General features: G+C 36.6%; 1 protein-coding gene and 1 long non-coding RNA gene across 2 annotated transcripts in view; one reads left to right on the forward strand and one right to left on the reverse strand.

Annotated features, from left to right (window-relative positions):
* The window catches only part of LOC113255600 (bifunctional heparan sulfate N-deacetylase/N-sulfotransferase 3), a 169,921-nt gene that overhangs the window by 11,543 nt on the left and 134,920 nt on the right, over positions 1 to 23,458 (forward strand). Inside the window, exon 2 of the mRNA XM_026499234.4 lies at positions 1,528 to 2,680. Coding sequence (XP_026355019.1) covers positions 1,655 to 2,680 — 1,026 coding nt within the window. The 5' untranslated portion in view covers positions 1,528 to 1,654. The remainder of the gene's footprint in view (positions 1 to 1,527; positions 2,681 to 23,458) is intronic.
* LOC113255604 (uncharacterized) overlaps positions 1 to 23,458 on the reverse strand; it is a 192,060-nt gene that overhangs the window by 8,365 nt on the left and 160,237 nt on the right. The window lies entirely within an intron of this gene.

The following is a 23,458-nucleotide window of genomic DNA, read 5'->3' on the forward strand; positions in this document are numbered from 1 at the left end:
CTCTATAAATTCCCTCCATCTCACATGCCTACTTACATTATCCTCACTTCAAGGCTCTGCCCAAATCCTACATCCCCCTGGAGCACTGCAGGCTTCCCAACCTGCCATGGTCACTTCTCTCATCTCATTAGAGGCATTTGTCTCTAATCAACAACCATTTATTATTGTCATGCTAGTCACTGTCTCTACTTTATAATTTTGGACTCCTTAAGGAAATCCACTCTGTTGACCATTTATATTTTAAATAGAAAGATACCTACCCCATAAATATTTGAATGATATAGATGTCCTAAATATTTGAATGAATAATTACAATATACAATTTACAGGATAAATATCCTATTTATGAGTATCCTAGTCTGTAAATATCCTGCAGTTACATGCCAGAGTGTATTATTCATAAAGACAAACATTCAAAATTCATTGCTTATTTCATAGGTGAATATCACAGAATTTTAGTGCCAGAATGTTCTTGGTGATCATTTATTCTAACCTTATCACTTTACTTAAAAGGTATTGGGGTCAGGGGCGCCTGGGTGGCACAGCGGTTAAGCGCCTGCCTTTGGCTCAGGGCGTGATCCTGGCGTTGTGGGATCGAGCCCCACATCAGGCTCTTCCACTATGAGCCTGCTTCTTCCTCTCCCACTCCCCCTGCTTGTGTTCCCTCTCTCGCTGGCTGTCTCTATCTCTGTCGAATAAATAAATAAAATCTTTAAAAAAAAAAAAAAGGTATTGGGGTCAAAGTGACACAATTAATAAGAAGTATAGGTTCAGTGAGCCCTTTCAGCCTGCCTTGTGGACAATAACAAGACCTTCCTTAATTCTTTCATATTCCAAATTTCCTTGAAAAGTGCCAAGACCATAAGACTCTAATAAACTTCTGCTCTAAGAAGCACTCAGGTTTCTTTCTTATTGTTTTTCAAAAGCTACTAAATTTTTCTAAGGTTAATAAGTCTTGAGAGGGACTTGAAATTATAGCATGACAAGGTGTTTCATGAAGTTTTAGTTATTTTCGTTGTTTTTAAAAAATACTTTTATAGTATTTTTTTCATGGACTTACTGAGCTGTTTTCCAAACAGTAGAAAGTAGTGTCTTAACTATAGCACCTAATGAAACATGTCCAAACTTATGAATGTTCAGCATATGTAGTTAAACACATATGCATCGTGTATGCATTACATGATAGGGTGTGCATGGCTCAGGTGACCTCTCTGTGGTCTTAGGGATATGTTATCTACAGAGTTTGATGCAAAGTTTAGTGAATAAAAGAAAATTTCTGGTTAGCCCAATGTATTTTCTATACGAAAGATAGAGAGCCTCCGTTATATGGAGCCCTCTTCCCATTTCTGTCCCTCCCATGTCCTCATCCAGACCTGGCAGGAGGAAAGAGAGGCTTTCTTACAGACCAAATACCAGTTCATCTGCCTCACAGGTTGCCACTCGTGCCAATCAGCGGGAAAAACTTGTTCATTTTAATGCCACAGAATGAATGTTTGATATTCTGTTCTATTTTATTCTACTTTTCAGACTATATTTTCTGTGAGTCCTGATCAAGGGGTACAAATGCGCTGCAATGGTGACATAAACTATTGACTGAGACTGGAACAGGAGCTGGACACCATCTCTTCTCTTCTTCTTCTTCTTTTTTTTTTTTATGGTGCTTCTATTGGAACAGTCTGAGGAAAGTATATACAACATGAGTTTTATCATGAAGCTTCACAGACACTTTCAAAGGACGGTCATTCTGCTTGCCACATTTTGTATGGTGAGCATTATTATTTCTGCGTACTACCTGTACAGTGGCTACAAACAGGAAAATGAACCCTCTGAGATGATGTCCGAGGTGGACTGTGGGGATTTCCAGCACCTACCATACAGGCTTATGGAAGTGAAGGCAATGAAGCTTTCCGATGCCTCGAGGACAGACCCCACAGTCCTGGTGTTTGTGGAGAGCCAATACTCATCGCTTGGTCAAGACATAATTATGATTCTAGAATCCAGTAGATTCCAGTATCACATTGAAATTGCTCCTGGAAAGGGGGATCTCCCAGCACTTATAGAAAAAATGAAAGGCAAATATATCCTCATTATTTATGAGAATATATTAAAGTATATAAATATGGACTCTTGGAACCGAAGCCTTTTAGATAAATACTGCATGGAATATGGTGTGGGTGTCATTGGATTCCACAAAAGTAGCGAGAAGACTCTACAGAGCTTTCAGTTGAAAGGTTTCCCTTTCTCCGTATATGGAAACCTTGCAGTAAAAGATTGTTGTATTAATCCTCATTCTCCATTGCTTCATGTGACCAAATCTTCCAAGCTTGAAAAAGGTTCTTTACCTGGAACGGACTGGACAGTTTTCCAGATTAATCACTCAGCCTACCAACCAGTAATATTTGCCAAAGTAAAGACTCCAGAGAACCTTTCTCCTCCTCCCATCTCTAAAGGTGCTTTTTATGCCACTGTCATACATGATTTGGGGCTTCATGATGGAATTCAAAGAGTTTTTTTTGGCAACAACTTGAACTTTTGGTTGCACAAGCTCATATTCATAGATGCTGTTTCCTTCCTGTCAGGAAAGAGGCTGACACTGTCCTTGGACAGGTACATTCTTGTGGATATTGATGATATTTTTGTGGGAAAGGAGGGAACAAGAATGAACACCAATGATGTTAAGGTAAGGCCCTTTTTATCTCAAAGTTTCAAAGTTTAGGTCATCTTTCAGTACGTTTCCCAACTGTCCCAGTTTTTCTGGGGCTAAGGGATTTCCTAGGACATGGGATATTCATTTTATCGGAAAGTCTCAGGCAAACTGGGATGAGTTGGCTACTCTCAGCTATATCTGAGATAAAGGGCTATATCTCTCTAAATCAAGAAAAATGAAGACTATACTAAAGGACTGAGTGTGGCAGGATCCTGAAATGCTTTTCTATGTGTATGTACAGCTACAGAGTAGAAACCATCTTGTTTAATTAACTTTCCAGAAATTATCTACCTTAGAAAACTATTACTAATCTAAGACTTCAGTTCATTTAAATATGAAACCAAAGTGAATTTGTTTTAATGAAAATACATACGCCCACAAATTTTCAAGAATTAAAGATCTCATAAGTAGCAAGTTCAGATATTTTTGGAAGTCAAATGTGCAACTCATTTTCTCTTATATTTTTTTGAAACTCTTAAAATCAGCACTGCTATATATGGAAAGCTATGAATATACAAGCATACTTATTCAAACACAAATATAAGGATTTAAATTAAATTTCAGAATTCATTGAACACTTCTGGTACATATATGAAGCCCATCACGCTGCATTTAAATGTTATTAGATTTCTCATTGTATAAAACTGTTGCCCTTAAGTAGAAAACAATTACTTGAAGATAGTTGGTTTTTGTGAATGAATGAATTGTGTTACATAAACAACTGGTTGTTTAGTATTAGTGAAATTTAAAATTAAAATGATCTACATTTATCTTACTTTCCCATTCAAAATACTGTAGGATTCTATCTTTCTTATACTACAGATTGATTTCTCATAAAAGTGAAAGAAGAGATTTTGATACATATTTTTTATTCTGACCTTTTGGTAAAATACAAAGGACTAAATCAGATGGAAAAAAGTCTTGAAAACTGCATTCTTTTCTATGAAGACTAAGCATATGGCAAATAATAGTAATGTTCATCACACGAGTTAATGAGCTAAGAATACCAGAAGGACCATTAAATATTACCATAAAAGAGTGTGAAAACTGGAAAAAAAAAAAACCTCCATATTTTTGACAGTATTTTAGACTCTTTTTTTTAACTCAATAAAAATTAATTAACGTAGAAGTTGTGTTTAAGTTTTCATTAAAACTTATGAAATATACTTGAAAATTGTAGCTAAATTAAAATCAAGTTGGTAGCTTAAACATTATGCACTTGAAAATTACAAACAGTATATAATTCTCTTCCAATTTTTCCATTTCAAAATATTATGATAAAACATGTTTTTAAGGTTTGATTTCTGAAGTATAATTCTTTAAACTGGCAAAATATGTTGTTATGCCATTTAAAAATGTGCTAGATAAATCTCTAAGCTTTATATGCAAACCCTACTATATCCTCTAAAATTATACAAAATATAAAATGCCTTCAGTGTTCTTAAGGTTAAACCATTTTTAAGGGGTATAAAAAATTAAACACATTACAACTGAGCACATTTAATAAGAATTCAGCATATATAAAATATTTAATGAATTGCTCATTTGGATGGGAATATATTTTCTAACCATACCAAAGGCTTAAAAGAAAGTATATTTTGAATTCTTTGGGCTTTTAAACTACTTCTACACTGTATCTGTGATTGTGTCTCAAGATACTAATTCTTTGTATGCAGTTGCCCTGAGAGTCTAAACATTTTCTTTCCGTCCCTCCCTCTTCCTTCCTTCCTTCCTTCTGTCCTTCCTTCCTTCCTTCCTTCTTTCCTTTCTCTCTCTCTCCCATTCCTTTCCTTTCCTTTCCTTTCCTTTCCTTTCCTTTCCTTTCCTTTCCTTTCCTTTCCTTTCCTCTCATTCCATAGCTAGTTACTAAGCATGTCCTACATGTGAGGTATTTTTGGCAATATGTAGATAGAATCATAAGCCATGGCCTCATCCCTTTAGACGAAAGGATGGGGGGGAAGTACAGTAAGAGAAGCCCAGAAAGCACATAGTTGGTGATTGTGCTGAGCATCTCTCTGCTCAGTAACTGTGTGGCCACATCACATGCTAGACACAGAAGCAGGCACTAGGGATACAAAGGTAAATAAAGCATGGCTCCTCTCTTACTGAGTTTACTGTCTTGGTGGGGGATGCTGATAAATGGGTAGATAGTTTGCTCTGCAGTAAATACAATAGTAAAGATGTCTACATGGTTTTACGTAAGTACTGCCTTGGGAAACACAGTACTCTGTGGGTATACCTGAAACTATTAAGTCCTATTAAGCAGGACAGATTTTGAAGGCAAGGCTAGAGCAACACATGAGTTGAGAGGCTGTAGCAGTGATATTTCAGACAAAAGGAAATTTCTTGAAACTAGGAAATGATAAAGAATGGAAAAGGAAGGGCCAATTTAAGAACTATTTAAGAGGTAAAATTGAACAACTTACTAACTGGGTCACTGGAGATGAAGGAGAATATAATCAAGGATAACATTAAGATGTTTGGCATAGGTGAATAGTGGTTGATTATTCCAACAACAAAGAAAGAGGAGAGAGGGGCACCTCAGGTGGCCCAGTCGGTTAAGTGTTGGTTTCCTCTCAGTTGGTGATCTCAGGGTCCTGAAGTCGAGCCCCACGTCAGGTGCCCATGCTCGGTGTGGAGTCTGCTTGAGATTCTCTCCCTCTGCCCCTCCCACTTACACTCTCTCTCTCTCAAATAAATAAATCTTAAAAAAAAAAAAAAAACAGAACAGGAGGGTCACAGTGAAGGTAATTAGAGGCCATATTAAAAATGTTAAATTATTGAAGTGCATCTGAGACATACAGGTACAGATGTTTTAACAGGTAGTTGGCTCATAAGAGAAGTCTGGATAGCAAGCATAGTTTTTAAAGTTACTGTTCTATCGAGGGAGTGGTTCAAAGCATGAAAGTATGTGAGATCAGCCAGGGAAAGGATTTATGGAATGATAAGGGAAAGACTGAGTATAGAATCTTGAGGAATATCATCTTTCAGAAAGCAACTGGAGAGAGATGATCTCATTAATAAGAGTAAAAAAGAAGAGGGTCAGAGACTAAGAAGCTATGCTGTTATACAGTAGTCCCCCTTATCTGTGGTTTTGTTTTCCATAGTTTCAGATACCAGCAGTCAACCATGGTCAGGAAGCAGATGATCCTCCTGACACACGGTCACGAGGTCAATAGTAGCCTAACACTCTATCACAATGCCTCCGTCATTCACCTCACTTCTTCTCTTCATTAGGCATTTTGTCATCTCACATCATCACAAGGGTGAGTACAGTACAATGAGATGTTTTGAGAGAGAGACCACATTCACATAACGTTTATTACAGTATATCATTATAATTATTCTATTTTATTATTGTTGTTAACCTTTTTCTGTGCCTGACTTATAAGTTAAACTTTATCATAGGGATGTATGTATATGAAAAAGCATATGTAGGGTTTGGTATGATCCCTGAGCTCAGGCATCCACCCTTGGTTTCGGAACATTTCTCCCATGAATAAGGGGGACTACTGCATAAGCCTTGGGAATAAAGAATGTCGGGAAGGGTGTGACCTGCAGTATAAAATCCAGAAGCAGTGTCCACTGAGGTAAGGACTAGAAGTCTCCTTTGGTAAAAGATGAAGGTCATTGGAGACGCTTGCAAACTCCAGGGGAATGGAGCCAGAGGCATGCCTCGAGGCAGAGGCATAGTTGCAATAAGTTCAGGAGTAAGTTAAAGAGATAAGACATGGAGAAGAAGACTATGGGATACTCAGTGGAGAAATTTTGATGTGAAAAATCAAAGAGAAATTAGCAGGAGGGTGAACAGGAGTTAGGGTGACTAACCATCCTGGTTTCCCTGGACTGAGAGCATTTAGTGCTAAAACTTAGAGTCCCAAGCAAACTGGAACAATAAGTCTTCGTAACTAACTGGGGTTAGTTAACCTGGTTAGTAACCTTACCTTATCTTTTTTCCTAGGAAGAGAGATTAAAGAGCATGTGATAAAAAAAAGGTCGTGGATGTGGTAATTAAAAGTCCCTAATTAATAGAAATATTTTTAATCAAGTTCTTTAATTATTACCACTTATTAAGAATATTATATTTTCCCTTCTTAAAGTATTAAGAAAATGGAAAAGAATGTGTGAAAACTGAAGGCAACATAGAATGTTTCTTGCAAAACTAGAAGGATGGTGCATAGCACGTAAATTTTAATTATCATACTAATCACTGCAAAAGTGTTATTTTTTTCCTTATGTGGAACAAAAAAAAATGTGTTTCCTTATTTAACTGGAAAATTAGAATGAGCAATGCAATATCAGTTTTTACTTAGTTGGCTGTTGAATAACACGAGCACTTTTTAAAGAGCCTCAAAGAGATGTAAGAAGCTGACATGGCACAAAATATATGACTCTTCACAAGGAAGAAAAAAAAATACAGACCTAAGGTGTTGCTGTTTTAGTTGCAGAATCTACAAACTACAAGCCATAGCCCTTGGACAACCAAAGAACATATAGTCTAGACAATTAATATGTTCCTCAAAAGTGTCAATACTAATTTCAGTCATACTGAAGTCAGAAAAAGGGGTGTGTGTGTGTTTTATTGATCTGTGTACAAGACTTGTCTCAAGTTCACCATGGACGAGTTTTGTGACATTCAAGTTCCTAGAGTTCTGGGAGCTGTCTCAGACTTCCTGAGACTAAGGGTACAGAAAGGGTTTTGGAGAGGGAAAGTGGTTTATGAATAGATGTTTCTGCCATTAAAGCATTTTAAAGCTATCGACGGAAGCACAGCATGACCAGATGAATATTAACAATTCACATTCTCCCTTAGAAGAATGAATTCACTCTAGGCCTAAGATCCATTATATCTTTAGACTGAGACCATTTCCTGTAACATTTCACCCCTAAGACAGTTGTGAAGTGGAAGAGGGAAGGGGGTCTTTCAAAGTTTTACTGAACTCTCTGCAGCTATACTCTCAACAAATAAAAGAGCTACATATCACTCGCTTCCTCCTATGTTTCTCCCTCCTCCTTCTAAGATTGGCACACATTGTCTTTTTGCCAAGCTTTCTAACATGCATGAGAAAATGAGGAGCCAGTGCACACTATTATTATTATTATTATTATTATTATTATTATTATTAGCACACTAGAGGTGCCCACAGTGTGACTGGAGGTTAGCAACTCAGCAACCCCTTCCATCTCCACACTATCCCCAGTCTTTCCCACCAGTCTCTGACGGGTCACTGTTCCTTCATTTGGCTGTGGTAAATTACCCCTTATAAATATCTACATTTTAAAAGTGGCCTTAAGAGAGGGCAGTTCTTAAATCTTTAATACAATGTCATCAGTGACTTTATCATTATTTTCCTCACTAACTAAAGATCCCAGAGTGCCTAGGGAAAAGAAAGTACTGAAAATAGAAGTAGGAAAAGCCGTAAAGGTCTGAGAAATAAGTGGTATCAGGCTCAGAAGATGGACTTGGCTGACTTCTCAGTCTTGGTAGGGGCCGACCCCTGGAGGCTGTAACTGGAGTGTAAAGGTGATCTCTATGCTGCCTGACTTCACTCTCTCATCAGAATATTCACTACCCCAGCTAAAGTAAAGCCAGAGGCTTCATAAAATCATTGAAAAAGAACTTCACATACCAAATGTCTGGGGGGGAAGGCAACTGCAATCAATTACTCTGTCATAAGTAAAAACAGAAAGGAAACAAAAATTTCTCCAGATAGTTCACTATAGTGCTCTGAAGGGATGTCAAAACCTACACGGCACCAATCCTTCCCCCCAACAACACTCTCATATTTCTCTAATTCCTTTCCATTTTCTCTGCTGTTTCTTATCTTTTATTTGCTGATATTCATTTTAACTGCAATTTGCTCTGGAAGCATGTGTCTGCTTGAAACTAATACATTGAATTTGCTGGGATCACTTTATGACTGGATATACTATTCCTTGTGTACTTGACAAAAACAAATATTCTTCAGTTCAGGGATATCTATTAGCTCAGCTTCGGTAACTCTGTTGTTCAAATCTTCTATGTTCTTACTGTTTTGATCTTTTTGCGGAGGCGCGGGAGGACGGGGTGTAGTACTTGATGGTATGGAAGGAGGTGTGTTTTATTCTTCAGCTCTGATAGTGGATTGTAAATATTTCCCTGCTTTTCTGTCAATTATCACCTTCTGTATTTTAAAGCTATGTTATTTAAGGATTATACACTTATATACACATTTATATTTACATATATATTTATATATTAATTGAAAATTAATCATTCTGGGATTACCTTAATGCTAACATAGCTAGCCAGCTTCTGGGGGGTTACTATTTAAAAATTATACATTGTCTCATTTTTATATTTGCTCTGTCTTCTCTCCATATCTTTACATTATAAATTAGGTTAAAAAACAATTTGTCAGCTAATTTTTTTTATCTACTTTGCCAATATTTGTCTTTCAGTTAACAAGATCAACCTACAGTCATTTCATTTGATTATCAATGTGTATGGATTAATTTCAGCTATCTTATTTTGTCCTTTATATTTGTCCCACTTTTTCAGTTTCTTCTTTTTTTGCTCTGTTTTTTTATTGCCTTTATTGCCGGCTTCCTTCTTTTTCTACCCATTCCTGGTTTGAAATGTATATATTTTATTTTTATTCTTCTAGAAGTTTCTCCAGAAATTTAAACATATGTGCTAAACATATGTTTAGCTAATGTTAATATCTTCACACCTCAGTCAAAAAGGGTGAAGTACTTTATCTCCAATCATGCCCACTCTCCTTTGGCTGATGAGCCCTTCTTGTTTTGGATGTTATCTCTGTTGTTGCTTTTGTTCTTGAATCCCAGATCTTAGACATTATTATTTTTACCTCCATCAACGTTTTATTAGTTGGCTTACTCCTTTTCAGCAGAGAAGCCAGACTGAGGCCATTAACATATAATTTAGATCATGTCCATCCTCAGCTCAGAACCCTCCAGTGAGTTCCAGTCTTACTCTAAACCTAAATTCTTAACAATCTTGTATACCCTGCCTTTAACTCCCTAGCCTCTCACTGTGCTGTAACCTCTCTGGCCTCCTTGCCTTTCCCAGCAACTCCTTCAAGGGTTTTGCACTTACTGTTCTTTCTGCCTAAAATGGTTTTCTCCAAACTTGGTGCATGGCTCTCTTTCTCGCTTCCTTCAGTACTTCACTCAAATTGTACCTTCTCAGTGAAGTTTTCTCTGACCATTCTCTTTCAAATTGTAACTGCTAAATCTCCCCATCTTTTCCTGCTCATTCTTCTCCCTAGCACTTATGGTCATCACCGCTGCGCTCAAATCAGCTCACACAGGTTCAGCAGGACAACAGTGTAAGTCTCTTCACTCAGGACATAGCCAGCAGTTTGAAATTTGGCATGCAGGTAGCATTTACACCACAGAAACTGGCAAATGCATAGACGCAGGCTCCTCCCCGCCCCAAAAGAGACAGTTGGTAAAGTTTTAACAGCATGCTACTGGAAATGCCATACATATTTACTTATTTATGTTGCTTCATAACTTTGGCTACTAAAATGTCAGCTTCATGAGGGCAAGATTTTCTCATCGGTTTTTTCACGAGGTATCCCCAGCACCTAGAAGTGTGCCTGACTCAGTATATATTTGTTGAATGAATGAATCTCATTCATCCTGAAGCATATCCTTTAGTTATTTTAATGAGAGTCTATTCATGGTAAACTCTCCCAGATTTTTTTTTATGGAATATAAATGCCTTTATTCAGCCTGATCTTTGAAAGATAGTTTTGTTGAGTTTACAATGCTTAATTAACAGGTCCCTCATGTATAACCATGTGTCTCACATTAGGAAGATAGGGATCCCTAGAAGTCACCCGAATACTTGTGGTAGTGGAATATGTCAGGATCCACTGGTCTCTATCTTAAAATTGTCAAAAAGTTAGGCAGTTTGGGACTGTTCTTATGAATGTATATGAAATGTTTCTCTTTTGGTTTGATGGACTACATATTTCTAAATTTCATATAATGTGATTTATAATATACTGGAATATACATCACTCTCAATATTCTTAACAACTCAAATAGTCATAGTATGTTAGCAATCATACAAAGTTAAGGAAATAATTTTCTAGAAATAGTTTCTGGCAATAATTTAACATGGGAAAATAAGATAATGGTTTAGGCAAAGGGAAAAAACTTTCATATCTATTATCAACTTACACTTGATACATTTTATTAAATTTGTTAAATTGTGAGATAGAATGTATTTCTATTACTATTAATATTAAGGAGCTATTTGTTACACAATGACATTCTAAAACAATGAGTTCTAAATAATTTAAAGGAGACAAATGCTATTGGGGAACACCATAGGAATGTATAAACAGAATTTTTCATGACTAGTTACATTGTTAAAGTCCCAAAACAGTGAATCTCCTTTCCAAGCTTGACAAAGAGCAAAGCCATCATAGATGGAACCAGAGCTCAAACAGGCAATGGCAAGCTCCACACACTAGACTAGCAGGAGATTAGAAGACCAATACTCTGAGTTAAGATGTAGATTCTAAAGATATTCAATTTAGTTTAGAAAATTATTAACATCTATTCTGTCAAAGTGCTGTGATAGGGATTTCAAGGGGTACACTGATGAATAATGAAAGACATTTTTTTATAAAAGAAATAAAAAACAAAGGAGAAAATTTTGCTGTTTGTCAGTTCCTGGGTTATGTCCTTCTCTGGATTGAGAGTTGAGTGAGAGTTTTTGTTTTTTGGTTTTTGTTTTTTAATATTCCATAATTCTAGGAAATAATTCAAAATATAAAGGGATCTTCATTTGTATTTCTGTGATGATGGGTTATAATGTTAGGCCCATAGAAGATGCAGTTATTTTATAAGGATATATTTGGGGGTACTTAACTACTCCCCAAACAGGTAATACTTACTGAGTTCATATATTATCTTAAGTATTTTACATTCATTGTCATTTCACACTCACAAAAATCCTATAAAACAATGACTATAAGTACCATCACTTTAAATAAAGAAACTGAGATTCCTATACTAAGACTGACTTGCCTAAGATATTAAAACTAGCACGTGCCTGTCCCAGAATACAAAATGCAGTTTTGGCTGGCTGCCAAAGCTGAGCTTTTCCACCTCATGTTGCTTCCCAGTTACACCAAAACATAGTACTATGGTGTTCATATCAAATCCTCCCTACTAAATTCTACTTTATGGCAAATTGCATCCAAGACAGAGTCTATTATAGCTTAATGGCTCATTTAATTATAAATGTGGAACAAAACTTGGTATCAACAACCTCTTGGAATGCCTTGGACTTTATAACTGCAATGATATGGACAAGGTAGATTTTACTTTAAGATTTGAGTTAACAGTAGGCATTTTGCCTACAATTCTGGTTAATCAGCTTAGCAGTTTGTAGTGAATTAAAGTGGCAGAGTGACAGACACTTTTGGTGCTAGATTAATTAAAGAACAGAAATTGCCCATAATTTAGATAATTTAACTTTTTTTCTTTCTGTATGTGCTCAGATTTTACAGTCCCTATAATGTTTTAATGTGCTTTATATAGGCATTTTAACATTTTTTAAAGTGTACAAAAAATGCAGGAAATTCTGGTATATTGTCTCTTAGTCTCTGGGAAGCATGAATTAATAGCTAAAGCACTTTTTTTATTCTTAAGTTTTATAGGCCTTTTATGCATAATGAACCTGTAGCCTGAGATATAAAAGATATCTTAAAATCATAATGTTGATATAAAATAAATTATGAGATATACTTAACATAATTTATGGACTGTTTATAGACAAAAGAAATAGTCAACCATTTTATTAAGCTTCTAAGTGGACTAAAATTTTAAAAGTATTGAAATTTACTCATTTGGTACATATTGGAATTTTATCTTAAAAGATTAAGTGGTTTTTCATTTTTATATTAATAATTCAATGAACAGAATGCTTATAATGATTATAATTATTATATTATTATATAATTATTAATCACATCAATCACTAAAATAGCTATATATTTATTTTCTATTGCTGCTGTAACAAATTACTACCAACTTAGTGGCATAAAACAACCCAAGTTTATTATTTTACAGCTGTGTAGGTCAGAGGTCTAACATGGGTTTCACTGGGCTAAGTACAAAGTGTTGGCGGGGTGGTGTCCCTTTCTGGAAGCTCTAGGAAAGAGCCCATTGCCTCATCTTTTCCATCTTCCACAGTCCACCCACATTCCTTGGCTTTTGCTCCCTCCCTTCATCTTTAAAGTATGCAGTGCTGTATCTCTCTCTGCCTTTCTTTCATAGCCATGTCTCCCTCTGGCTAAAACTGAGAAGGTTTTCTATTTTTAAGGATGTATGTGATTAGATTGGCCCACCTGGATAATCCCCATCTCAAGATCCTTACCTTAATCACATCTGCAGAATCCTACTTGCCATAAAAAGTAACATGTTCACAGGTTCCAGGGATTAGGACTTGAACATCTTGGGGCAGAGGGGGAGTAGGCTTTTTTTCTGCCTACCACAAGCTATGCTCTTCATCTAATCTGCCAGTAATTTTTTTTAAAGATTTTTTTAATTTATTTGAGAGAAAGAGAGAGAAAACACAAGCTTGGGGAGGGGCAGAGGGAGGGGGAAAAGCAGACTCTGCTGAGCAGCAGGCAGGATGCTGGGATCAAACCCAGGACCCTGAGATCATGACCTGAGCCACCGTCAGACACTTAAGTGACTGAGCCACTCAGGCGCCCCTAATCATGCCAGTAATTCCTACAGCTGCTCGTTCCCCCGAGAGATTTTACTACTGCTCTCACTGGAAAATGAAACTTTCATGACATATATATAATTAAATAATTAATTCGCTCTCTGAACCAACAGTAACTAATTGAGGACAATTAAATTATTGTGCTCTTAAACTCATCCTATCCCTTACACTCTAAAAGTTAACATGGTCAAGCAAGTAAACCTTTCTTCACCTTGGTAGTTGAGGAAAGTTAGCTCTCCAAAGATTGCTCAGTAGGAGCAGATATGTGACTATGACCAGTTCACTACTTCAGTAGTTTCTAATGTCATTTTTCTAGAAGTGCATCCATTATTAGATGAATTAAAAACCAAATTTAAAAGCCAGTTCACTAGAACTACCACACTTAAGCACTGGTCACCAGTCTCATTAAGCTTTTTTTTTTTTTTTTCCTCTCTTTCCATTTTATCTTATCTTGTGTTCCTGTATCCACCTCAGATTCAGTACCCTTGTTTTATTTTATCACTCTTTCCCTCTTTGGAATCCCCCACCCTAATTGCCCTAATCCAAAAACAGTGGAGTTCTATTCCATGTTTATCCCTTCTCACTCTTGCTACCTTGCTTTGATTCTCTGGTGTTTGGATTTGTACGGCATTGCTGCTTCTTTCCCCATTTAGATTTACAGACTTATTTTTACGTAACTCACTGTCTCTATTTTTTTTTCCTCTGAACTATATATACTGAATAGGATCAGCTTTCCGAGAAAAGAAAAAGAAAAAGAAGAAACATTGTGTGTAGAAATTAAACCAGCTGGTTGAGGCATTGAACAATCATCTATCAAGAAAAGGGGGGTGGGGGTTCTTCACTATCTTTATCTTGAATGAAATAATCTACTACACCAAACAACATATAACACAGCCGTTCCTTAGGAATCCTAAGGGGCAAGGTATTTGAGTTCACATTAGAAAGACAACTTCCTTGATACTCGCAAGTAATTGAATTGAGTGATTTTGACAATAAGCTTTTCAAAGGTTAGAGTTGCTGTCATCAAAATAATTAATAGCCCTTGTCCTGGCAGACTTAGATTTCTGACATACTGAAAAATACCTTTAAGAAATTTTGTGTAACATTCCAACAATTATATGACAATATTTTCAAAAGCAAGAAGGCATTATAATGAAAATTAATTTTAACTCTAATGTATTTGCTTTGACAAAAATAGTTTAGGTTAATATTCAAAAGATTTTTTGCATAATTTGCTAATCTGCTATAGAAATGTAATAAGCATTTAAAGGGAGTAAAGGGAGAAAACACTTTCCCAATCTTTATTATTTCTTATCTGATACAGGGGCATCGTCATTGATCTGGTGGAGGGACAAACAAACAATGGAAAAGGAAATACATATTTTTCATTCTTGTTGGAACTTTCTTGATAGTACTAGATCTCCAAAATCATTGTCACTTATAACTTCCTAAGAACTAACTAGTATTCAGTTCTCATTCTCAGAGAAGACCCAGTTGTTCATCGTACTCAAAAGTTCTGTTTCCCTAAATGGGATCAGTCTCTAATGGATGCCAGTGACAGGAGGCTGTTCCTCATCCCTTTGGGATAATTCAGAGCCTAGGCAGCAGCCCAGTGTTCAATGCTCTGTACTTAGAAATTGACATACTGTCAATGCAACATCCCTAAGAACAAGGAGAGCCTAGGAAGATAATTAACTGCACATCTTTATTTTTAAGCCAGCAACAGTTTTCAGACTGGTTCTCCATTTTAACTGAATGTCTCTAAGGAGCAAAATCCTTATCAAACTTAAGCTAACCCTTCAAGTCACTAACATATCATCATATGTGCAATACTCAGCTCCATATTCAACAGTTTATATTTTTATTGTTGATGAGCCTGAAACACAGTTGTATTTAAAGTCATCAGTGATGAATCAACTTCTGATTTGTAAATGAATAAAAATCAGGGTAATATAGTATTTTTTTAAAGAAACAATCCAAGAATTTGCCACTAGTTTCATCTTAAACAGTCTTTCACTCAGAGATGCTTAGATATATTTAATCATTTATCAAGATAAAACTATTTTTATGAGTCTCCAAATCACAGAAGAGGCAAAATAATCATTTTAAAATGCTTGTTTACAAATGCTAATTTCCTATCCTACACTCGCAGATTTTGACTTGGTAGATCTAGGGAGGGCCCAGGAATGTCTATGTCTAATATGCTCTCCTAGGTGATTCTCATGCAGTTGATACGCATTCACGTTTGGGGAAATACTGATTTAAATAAACTGTATTCAATATTATTGCAAAATACAAAGACATGGGTCCTATTATCTTTCTCTGTAGAGAAAATGATTTTACATGAAAATATTTAGTTCTACCTATATAAGCAAATATATAACGAAAAGAGATCATAATAGAATTAGAATTAATAGTTTTTGTGACTGCCTTTAAGACTGGAAGACTGATTTGTGACTGGAAGAATTCTTATTTTCACTTATTTTTTAGCCATACCATGTAGCAAGACTGTGTGACAATATTTTAGCAAATGTGTATACATGTGAAACTTCTTATGGAGATAGAGTAGATTCTACATGAAGGCACAAGAAGCAGAGATGTGAGGAAATGATTCTAACAATGGATGGCTTCGTTCAAGCTAGTAAGAAGACAATGGATAATTGGGCATGGTGCATGGCTTCTGTGATCTTTCAGGAACCTGAATATCAGGTCGCTCAGAAGGAAGACTCCAGAGGCAAAGAGGTTCCTGAGCAGGAGGTTTAAGAACAAAGACAGAGGAGTAGTATTTTGGGGGAGGGGAAGAGTAGAGAGGAAAGAAGGACCAGACTGAGGCTGGGGGAGGGAGAGGGGGAGGATGAGAGGAGTATGGGATATATTCCTCTAAGTGTAATTGAATGTGCTTATAATGCAATATCAAAGAAATCACAAAGGTTTGTCTTGAATTAAAGGTGGGATAGAGTTATCCTATCAGAAGATTTAAAAAACTGTTAAAAAGGGCAATATTTTTTGAATGGAGAAAAGAAATTTTATGTTAGGAAGCTCTAAACATTTGTCTTTAAGAAACTCCAATTAATGTGAGCTAGGTTTGTTTGCTTGTTTTGTCCAAAATGAAATAAATTTTCATTGTTTTCAAATATGTAAAAATAATGCACTTTGTTTTTTTATATGCCCTTTGTAATAAACAATCAAATTATGTAGAAAACTACAAAGAAGAAAGAAAAGGAAGAAAAAAAAAAAAACTCCCTGAAGTCCCACTACAAAGTGGATTTTCTCATTCTTTAGTGTTTGCAAATCTGATGAATAAGAATTTTATTTCATTAATTTTTAGATTTTTGTAATTGCAACAGAGGGTTAAGATGATCACATATGTTTATGGCCCATTTCTATTTTTCTTTGAGAATTTCCCTTTGTCCATTTTTGCATTGGGATGTTAACTGTCTTATTATTGATCTATACAGTATTGTTTTTTCACAAAGAAAAAGACATGTGCCAGTTGGAGGTGATGGTCTCTGTACTTTATTGCCCCTAATTTAACATGTCAGAAATTATTTTCATTCATTCATGTAGCTAAAGTGAGGATTTAGTTTCCTTACACTTATAGTCTCTCTGGTCAGTTAACATTTTCCCTTTTATTTCATTTTCCATAAATAGAACAGTAGGTTTCTAAGTTGATATATAGCCTTTCTGTATTGATATTCCCAGAAAACCTCATGAAAATTATCATAATTAAATTTAAAGAAACTTGGGCCTGGCTCAGCTGGTACAACAAGAGACTCCTGAGCTCAGGACCATGAGTTCGTGCCCCATATTGGGCATAGAGTTGGCCTTAGAAAAATAAAAATAAATAAAAATTTTAAAAATAAAAGAACCGCATTAATATCTAAAAGGGAGAATGCTTGTGCACCCTTTTTCAGAAGATACCAAGTCACAGTACCCCACGCACTGTTCCTGCAGTGACCAACTCCCTGACACGTAACCACTCAGAGCCTCATTGCCTCATGTAAAGATGGAAGTGGAAACAATGCACCACCTTGGTCAGAGAGCCATCGTGAGAATGCAGGGAACCTATGAATGTGGCAGCACTTTACAAATTATAAATTATTATTTCTGGGTTTAGTTTCTTTTTCTGAGATGAGAGAGTTTGATTTAATAATTTCTAAGGTTTCTTCCAGTTCAAACTATGCATGTCTTTAAAACATTACTAAGGGAAGCCCAGGACCAACTGATCTCAACAGAGTAACTGTATGATGAAATGGTGAGCAGAACACCCTTTTCTGAGACTTAGAATTCCATCTTCAGCGCACCTGGTATGCTTTGCCTGACAGCTCCAACAAAGAGCATGTTGTGAGATGTGGTTGAGCTCTCTGACTTTAGCATCTCAGGTAAAGGATATTTCAAGACACTCTGGTTTCCCTGAATAACTTATTATCCATCTATTTAAAAATCTTATTAAAATATTTAAAAGATATTTATGTAATTATTCTCTACCATCTGCTATTGTAATACATCCCATAAGCTCACTTTTAGTTCAAAATAAATTTCCCAGCCCCCGGCTCTTACAAAATCTATGACCATTCTGTTGTAACCTCATCCATTTGTAGACCTCAATCATTCTCCTCCTGGCTTTCACATTTATACAGACTGGAAAGCTGTCTGTTATTTCATCCTTCTGATTATTTACTTTTCCTTGCAAGCTGCATAGCTGAACACAACTATCTGCTGAAAAGAACATGGGAGCTGAAGTCAGACAGATCAGCCTGAGTCCATGTCAGCTCTGCCCTCTCTGCTGGAGCAACTCTGGTCAATCTTCTTAACCTCTCTCAACATCAGTTTCCATATTTGTAAAATGAGAACAATACCAACTTCACAGCATGTATGTCACCTGTAAGAATTACTGTGTCTGCCAAATACCTAATTCCAGGATGCCCTCAGTAAATTTAAGCAGTTAATATTATAAACATACCATGCACTGAGAGAGAATTCCAACATGAGTAAAATTAGTTCTTCTAAATAACGTAGAGGTATAAGATCAACTAGAAGAAAATGAGACCATTTTTTTTCATCCACTTGAAAAATATTAATAAGTGTCTACTATGTGCCAGGCATTCTGGCAGGAGCTGGTGATATAGTGGTGGCCCAGACAGACAAGTTCACGCTGGCATACATCTTACCTCTCTGATGAGAAGAAACACACAATAAACAAAAACGAATGCACAAATAAAATAACCTCGAGTAGAGATAAGAGAGCTATGAAAAAAACGAAATGTATTCAGTGAGATCACAAGAATGGTGGAAGGTGCTGGGGGTAGGCAGAGGGAAGTTCTGACTTGGAGACACTGGGTAGGGAAATCCTCTCTGATATAACATTTGAGCTGAGACTTGAAAGAAGAGACCAGCCTACCATGAATACAAAGGTCTAGAGTGAGAGAGTTCCACACAAAGGGACCCTATGGAACAGCTCAGTGTGGTTAAGGGAGAGAAAAGGGAGGCCACCCTGAGTGGAGCACAGTAGATGTGAAGGAGCCTAAGGTGAGATTAGTTCAGAAAGGCAAGCAGGGAGAGATGGCATGGGGTCCAGTAGGCCATGGAGAGGAGTTTGGAATTTATCTAATTTCAGAGACTAGCCATTGGAGATCTTTGGCAAGGTAGTGATAAGGTCTGATTTAGGTTAAAAAAATCATACTGGCTGTCATATGGAGAAGGGACTGTAGAAAAAAATGGAAGGTGAGAACCCAGCTAGGTGGCCGTCATAGACCAGTTAAGTGATGATGGTAAGATAGATGGTGAAAAGATAGCAGGTTTGAGATATATTTTGGAGATATAGCTGAAAGAACTTGCTAATGAATGGTATGTGAGGTACTTCAAGAAATAGTAGAACCGAGGACAACTCTTAAGATGTGGCCTGTCACTGGCATATTCCCTGAGTTGGGGGACACAGAAAGGAGTATCCTGCTGTGGTGGTGACAGCATGCACTGTGGACATAGACTAAGATGACATCCCATCTTCATCACTTACCAGTCTTGGCCAAGTTACTTAGCCTCTGTGCCTCAGTTTCTTTTTATGTAAAATTAGAACGGTCATAGCAGCTACTTCATGGGTGTGCCCTAAGGATTCAATGATCAAACACATGTAAAGTATTTAGGACAGTGCCTGTCTCATAGTGTTACTTATTATTAAGGGGGAAAAAAGGCAAGAGTTCTCTTTTAGACCTGTTAGGTGCATGATGCCTTTTAGGTGTCCAAGTGGAGATAGGCAGGCAGTTGGGTATGCAAGTCTAGAGTTCAGGGAGAAGTCAGGTGGAAAGATATAAATTGAAAAGTCATTAGCATATTGATGGTATTTAAAGCCCTAGCACTGGATGAAATCACCTAGGAAGAGACAGTAGAGAAGAGAATAAAAGACGACCAGCCCTGGGGCACTTCATCATTAAGGTCATAGCTGAGATATATTTAGGTGTCACAGAAATGGCTGAGACTCTGAATGAATTCTTTATCTATTCTTTATTTTTAGGGAATGTCCTCTTCCTAAATTAATTCATGAAAGTCTCATTTGAAGTTCTGGATCACAAACTGCCCTCCATTTTACATTTCACACATATGCTTTTCCATCAGATTAGAGACTCCTCATAGTAAGATTATGTGGCATTTTTAAATGTCCTTCACTGTCCCTACCACAGAGTAGTACACATAGGCTCTCTCAATAAATACCTGTTGGATTAATTATTTGAAGAAGTTATGATGAATAATATGAATCCAGGATAATAAATGAATCTATCTTCCAAGAGCCTGTCTTTATCACACAAGGAATAGATGTAAAGGGAAAAGATAACGAGGCTTGGACTTGAGCAAACGTGCTCGACACTCGGGTCCACACAAGTTGTGAGAGCTGAACAAGTTGCTTAACCCACCTGAACATCAGTCTTCTCATCTTTAAAACAGGGGTAATGATAATATCTACCTCGTGAAGTTTGAAGAAGTCTAAATGAGGTTGTGCCTGGCAGTCATTGGATATTTACATGTTGGTTCCCTTTTATCTCCTACAAATTATACTACATCTTATGGAAGATTTTTACACTTATGCGTCCATTATTCTCAGTACACATCACAATTATGTGCATATAAAATGCAGTTTATTTTTAAATGATATGTACAATGCAAGTAGTAGATTGTGTTATCTGTAGTTAGAAAAGTAGATTGAGTTATAAAAATGTGCAGTTTAGTTTTTCATAAATAGATTTACTTATTTCTAAATTAAAATGGCTGTATGACAAGATCTTTCACATGCAACAGGAGGGATTTGCTACATGTGAAGTAATTTGTTGCTCTTATACAGACTTAGCAAAATCCAGAGGCAAGGGCTGTTACGGTCTCATTATTTCCTGCCCCCCAGAGGATGAACTGTGTTAATTAAGGACATTTAAAGAAAGAAAATGCCTCTTTGCTGTATCCCCATTAAGCTACCATTTCTTTACTTACTGATGCTTGTTACAGTTTATTAACAGTGAATTATACCTCACAGTAAATTAACCCTTCTTTCTGCACCCAATTTGCCAGATATAATAGTTGCATGAAGTCACAAACCAGCTTATTGCCTTTGTAAGAATATAGACAGGAAACCATTTCCTGCAGTGTTCAGCCTCAGAATTTAACAGCTTTTGTGAATCTAGTACAAATGCTCATTTTCAAGCCAGAAGCAAACATATAAATCATGTGCAGCACGGTGTACCTGTCTTTAGAAAGCTGTTTACAGCCATGTATATTTATTAGTTTTCCATGGTTTCAAGCAATATGCCTTCTACTTTTTTCTTTTCCATGTACACACACAAATTCCTATCCCAGAGCTTCTCTGGTCCATTATAAAGCACAGCCTTTGGGGATGATTTTTTTTCCCACCTGTACCCTTTTGCAGTTGCTTTAGATAAAACCTTAAATAAACTGGATCTTTTGTTGTCCATGCATGTGTACAATTTTCCTTTTGCCAAATGTTAAGAACTGCGAAGGGTCTGAGATTTCACCTCCACTTGCAAGCTAACAGGTCAGCCTGCCACAGTTTCACGGATTCTCACAAAATGCAGCTCATTACTCACAGCAAAAGCAGTAGCCAGAATATCCACATTTGAGCTGGTTCTCCACGTGCCAGTTCCTGAAGGATGATGACAAGAGTTCCAGATGAGTGACATCTGCGCATGCACTGGATTGCATAACAAAGAGGAACCCTAATCTAAGGAAATGAATCTTTTATAATGGATGGGAAGCTTGCATGACCTTTGCCCCGGAGGTAGACAATCTTTTTTATACTGCAAAGTAAGCAAACTTGCCCTTTGCTCTGAAGAGGACTGTCTCTGTTTTACAAGGTTGTTTGCTCTACAAACAACCTTGAAAAGACTACAAAGCAAAGACAGTCAGTGCTTCCTCTCACAAGACATGCAGGAATTCAAGAGTACTATGGAGAATTGTCTTCCAATACCACCACAGCTTTTCTTCATGGAATTCTGTTATAGCTCATTAATGCTTTCAACATAAGCTTTGAAAGGTAATACAGATTTAGTGCTATGAACGTGTAATCCCAAAATCACACAGTCCTCTTGCAAAGGAAACCCCATATGCCTTTTTTTAAAATACATTAAAATTCAGTTTTTAATTTCTGATCAATTTATTTAACCTCTGTGTGCCTCAGTTTCCTCATCTGTAAAAGAGATTAAATAATAGTCCTAATTCAGTGAGTAGTTGAATAGATTGAGATAACACAACGATGAGTTGTTGGGGCGCCTGGGTGGCTCAGTTGGTTAAGTGACCTACTCTTGGTTTCCGCTCAGCTTGTGATCTCTTGGGTCATAGTCTCATGGGCTGTGAGATCAAGCCCTGGTAGGGCTCCGTGCTCAGCGGGGAGTCTGCTTGGGTTTCTCTCCCTCTGCCTCTTCCCCAGCTCGTGCTCTCTCTCCCTCTCTCTCTCTCTTAAGTAAATAAATCTTTAAAGAAATAAATCTTTCTAAAAAAAATTCAGTAAGTCGTTCAATGGGTTAAATGAGCTTGTCCACCCTTAGCACAGAGCCTAGTAAACATTAAATGCCCATTGCTCAATAAATGTTTGCTTTAATTAGAATTGGCTATAAATATACTTTGATGAGAGGTACTTGAAACACCCACTTTACTAAAACCAACACTGTTGGACCCGATTTCAAATGTACCTTGGGAGTGCCGATTTGCTTTTTGTTGCTATGTAAGCATTCATTAGGTAAAAGTAAAGATAAAGGTAAAGAAATAACATTTTTAAAGACTTATTATGTGTTTTCAGTTATTTAATCTAGTGCTTCCATGTACTATTTTCAGTCATTCTCCATAGCATTCACATAAAGAAGGTGTCATTTTGCAAAAGAGTAGACGGAGACGCAGACATGACCCAAGGTTGTACAGCTTGTAAATGGAAGCGCAGGAGCCCAACCCTATCTGATTCTCTGCCTTTTAAATTTTGAACCATTCAATCTTACTTCTCTCAACTGTCCGTCCTTTGGGACAATGATACACACAATATGTTAGGTTTAAGGTGTACTTGTATCCCAAATGCCACTGTTTATACCAAAGCCTATTACCAGATCTGTAGGCTCAATTACGATGTTTTTCTCACTCTTTTGAATATATGATTCCTAGTTTTGGTGGCTTTCAAATCTCTCCCAGGAACCTTAATGACAGTATGACATCTTCGAGAAATGCAAGTATGAACACTTGTGTGGTATGTTGGCCTTTTCAAGAGCCATTTCATTTAACAAATTATAAAAGTAAATTATAGTAAGCCTACGATAATAACAAAACACTCATTCAGATAAATCATACAAACTCACTTTTAACTTTAGAAGATACACTCTTAATGCTACACTAAAACAATCAAAGGTGAGAACATGCCTTTTTTTACTTAGAGCCATAGGAATTTTCTTTCTTATCAACTCTGCACAGAAAATTGATTATACATTCTTTAAAGCAACTCATATAAAAATCAG

This window comes from Ursus arctos, unplaced genomic scaffold, assembly GCF_023065955.2.
Source record: "Ursus arctos isolate Adak ecotype North America unplaced genomic scaffold, UrsArc2.0 scaffold_11, whole genome shotgun sequence".
Lineage (NCBI taxonomy): Eukaryota > Metazoa > Chordata > Mammalia > Carnivora > Ursidae > Ursus > Ursus arctos.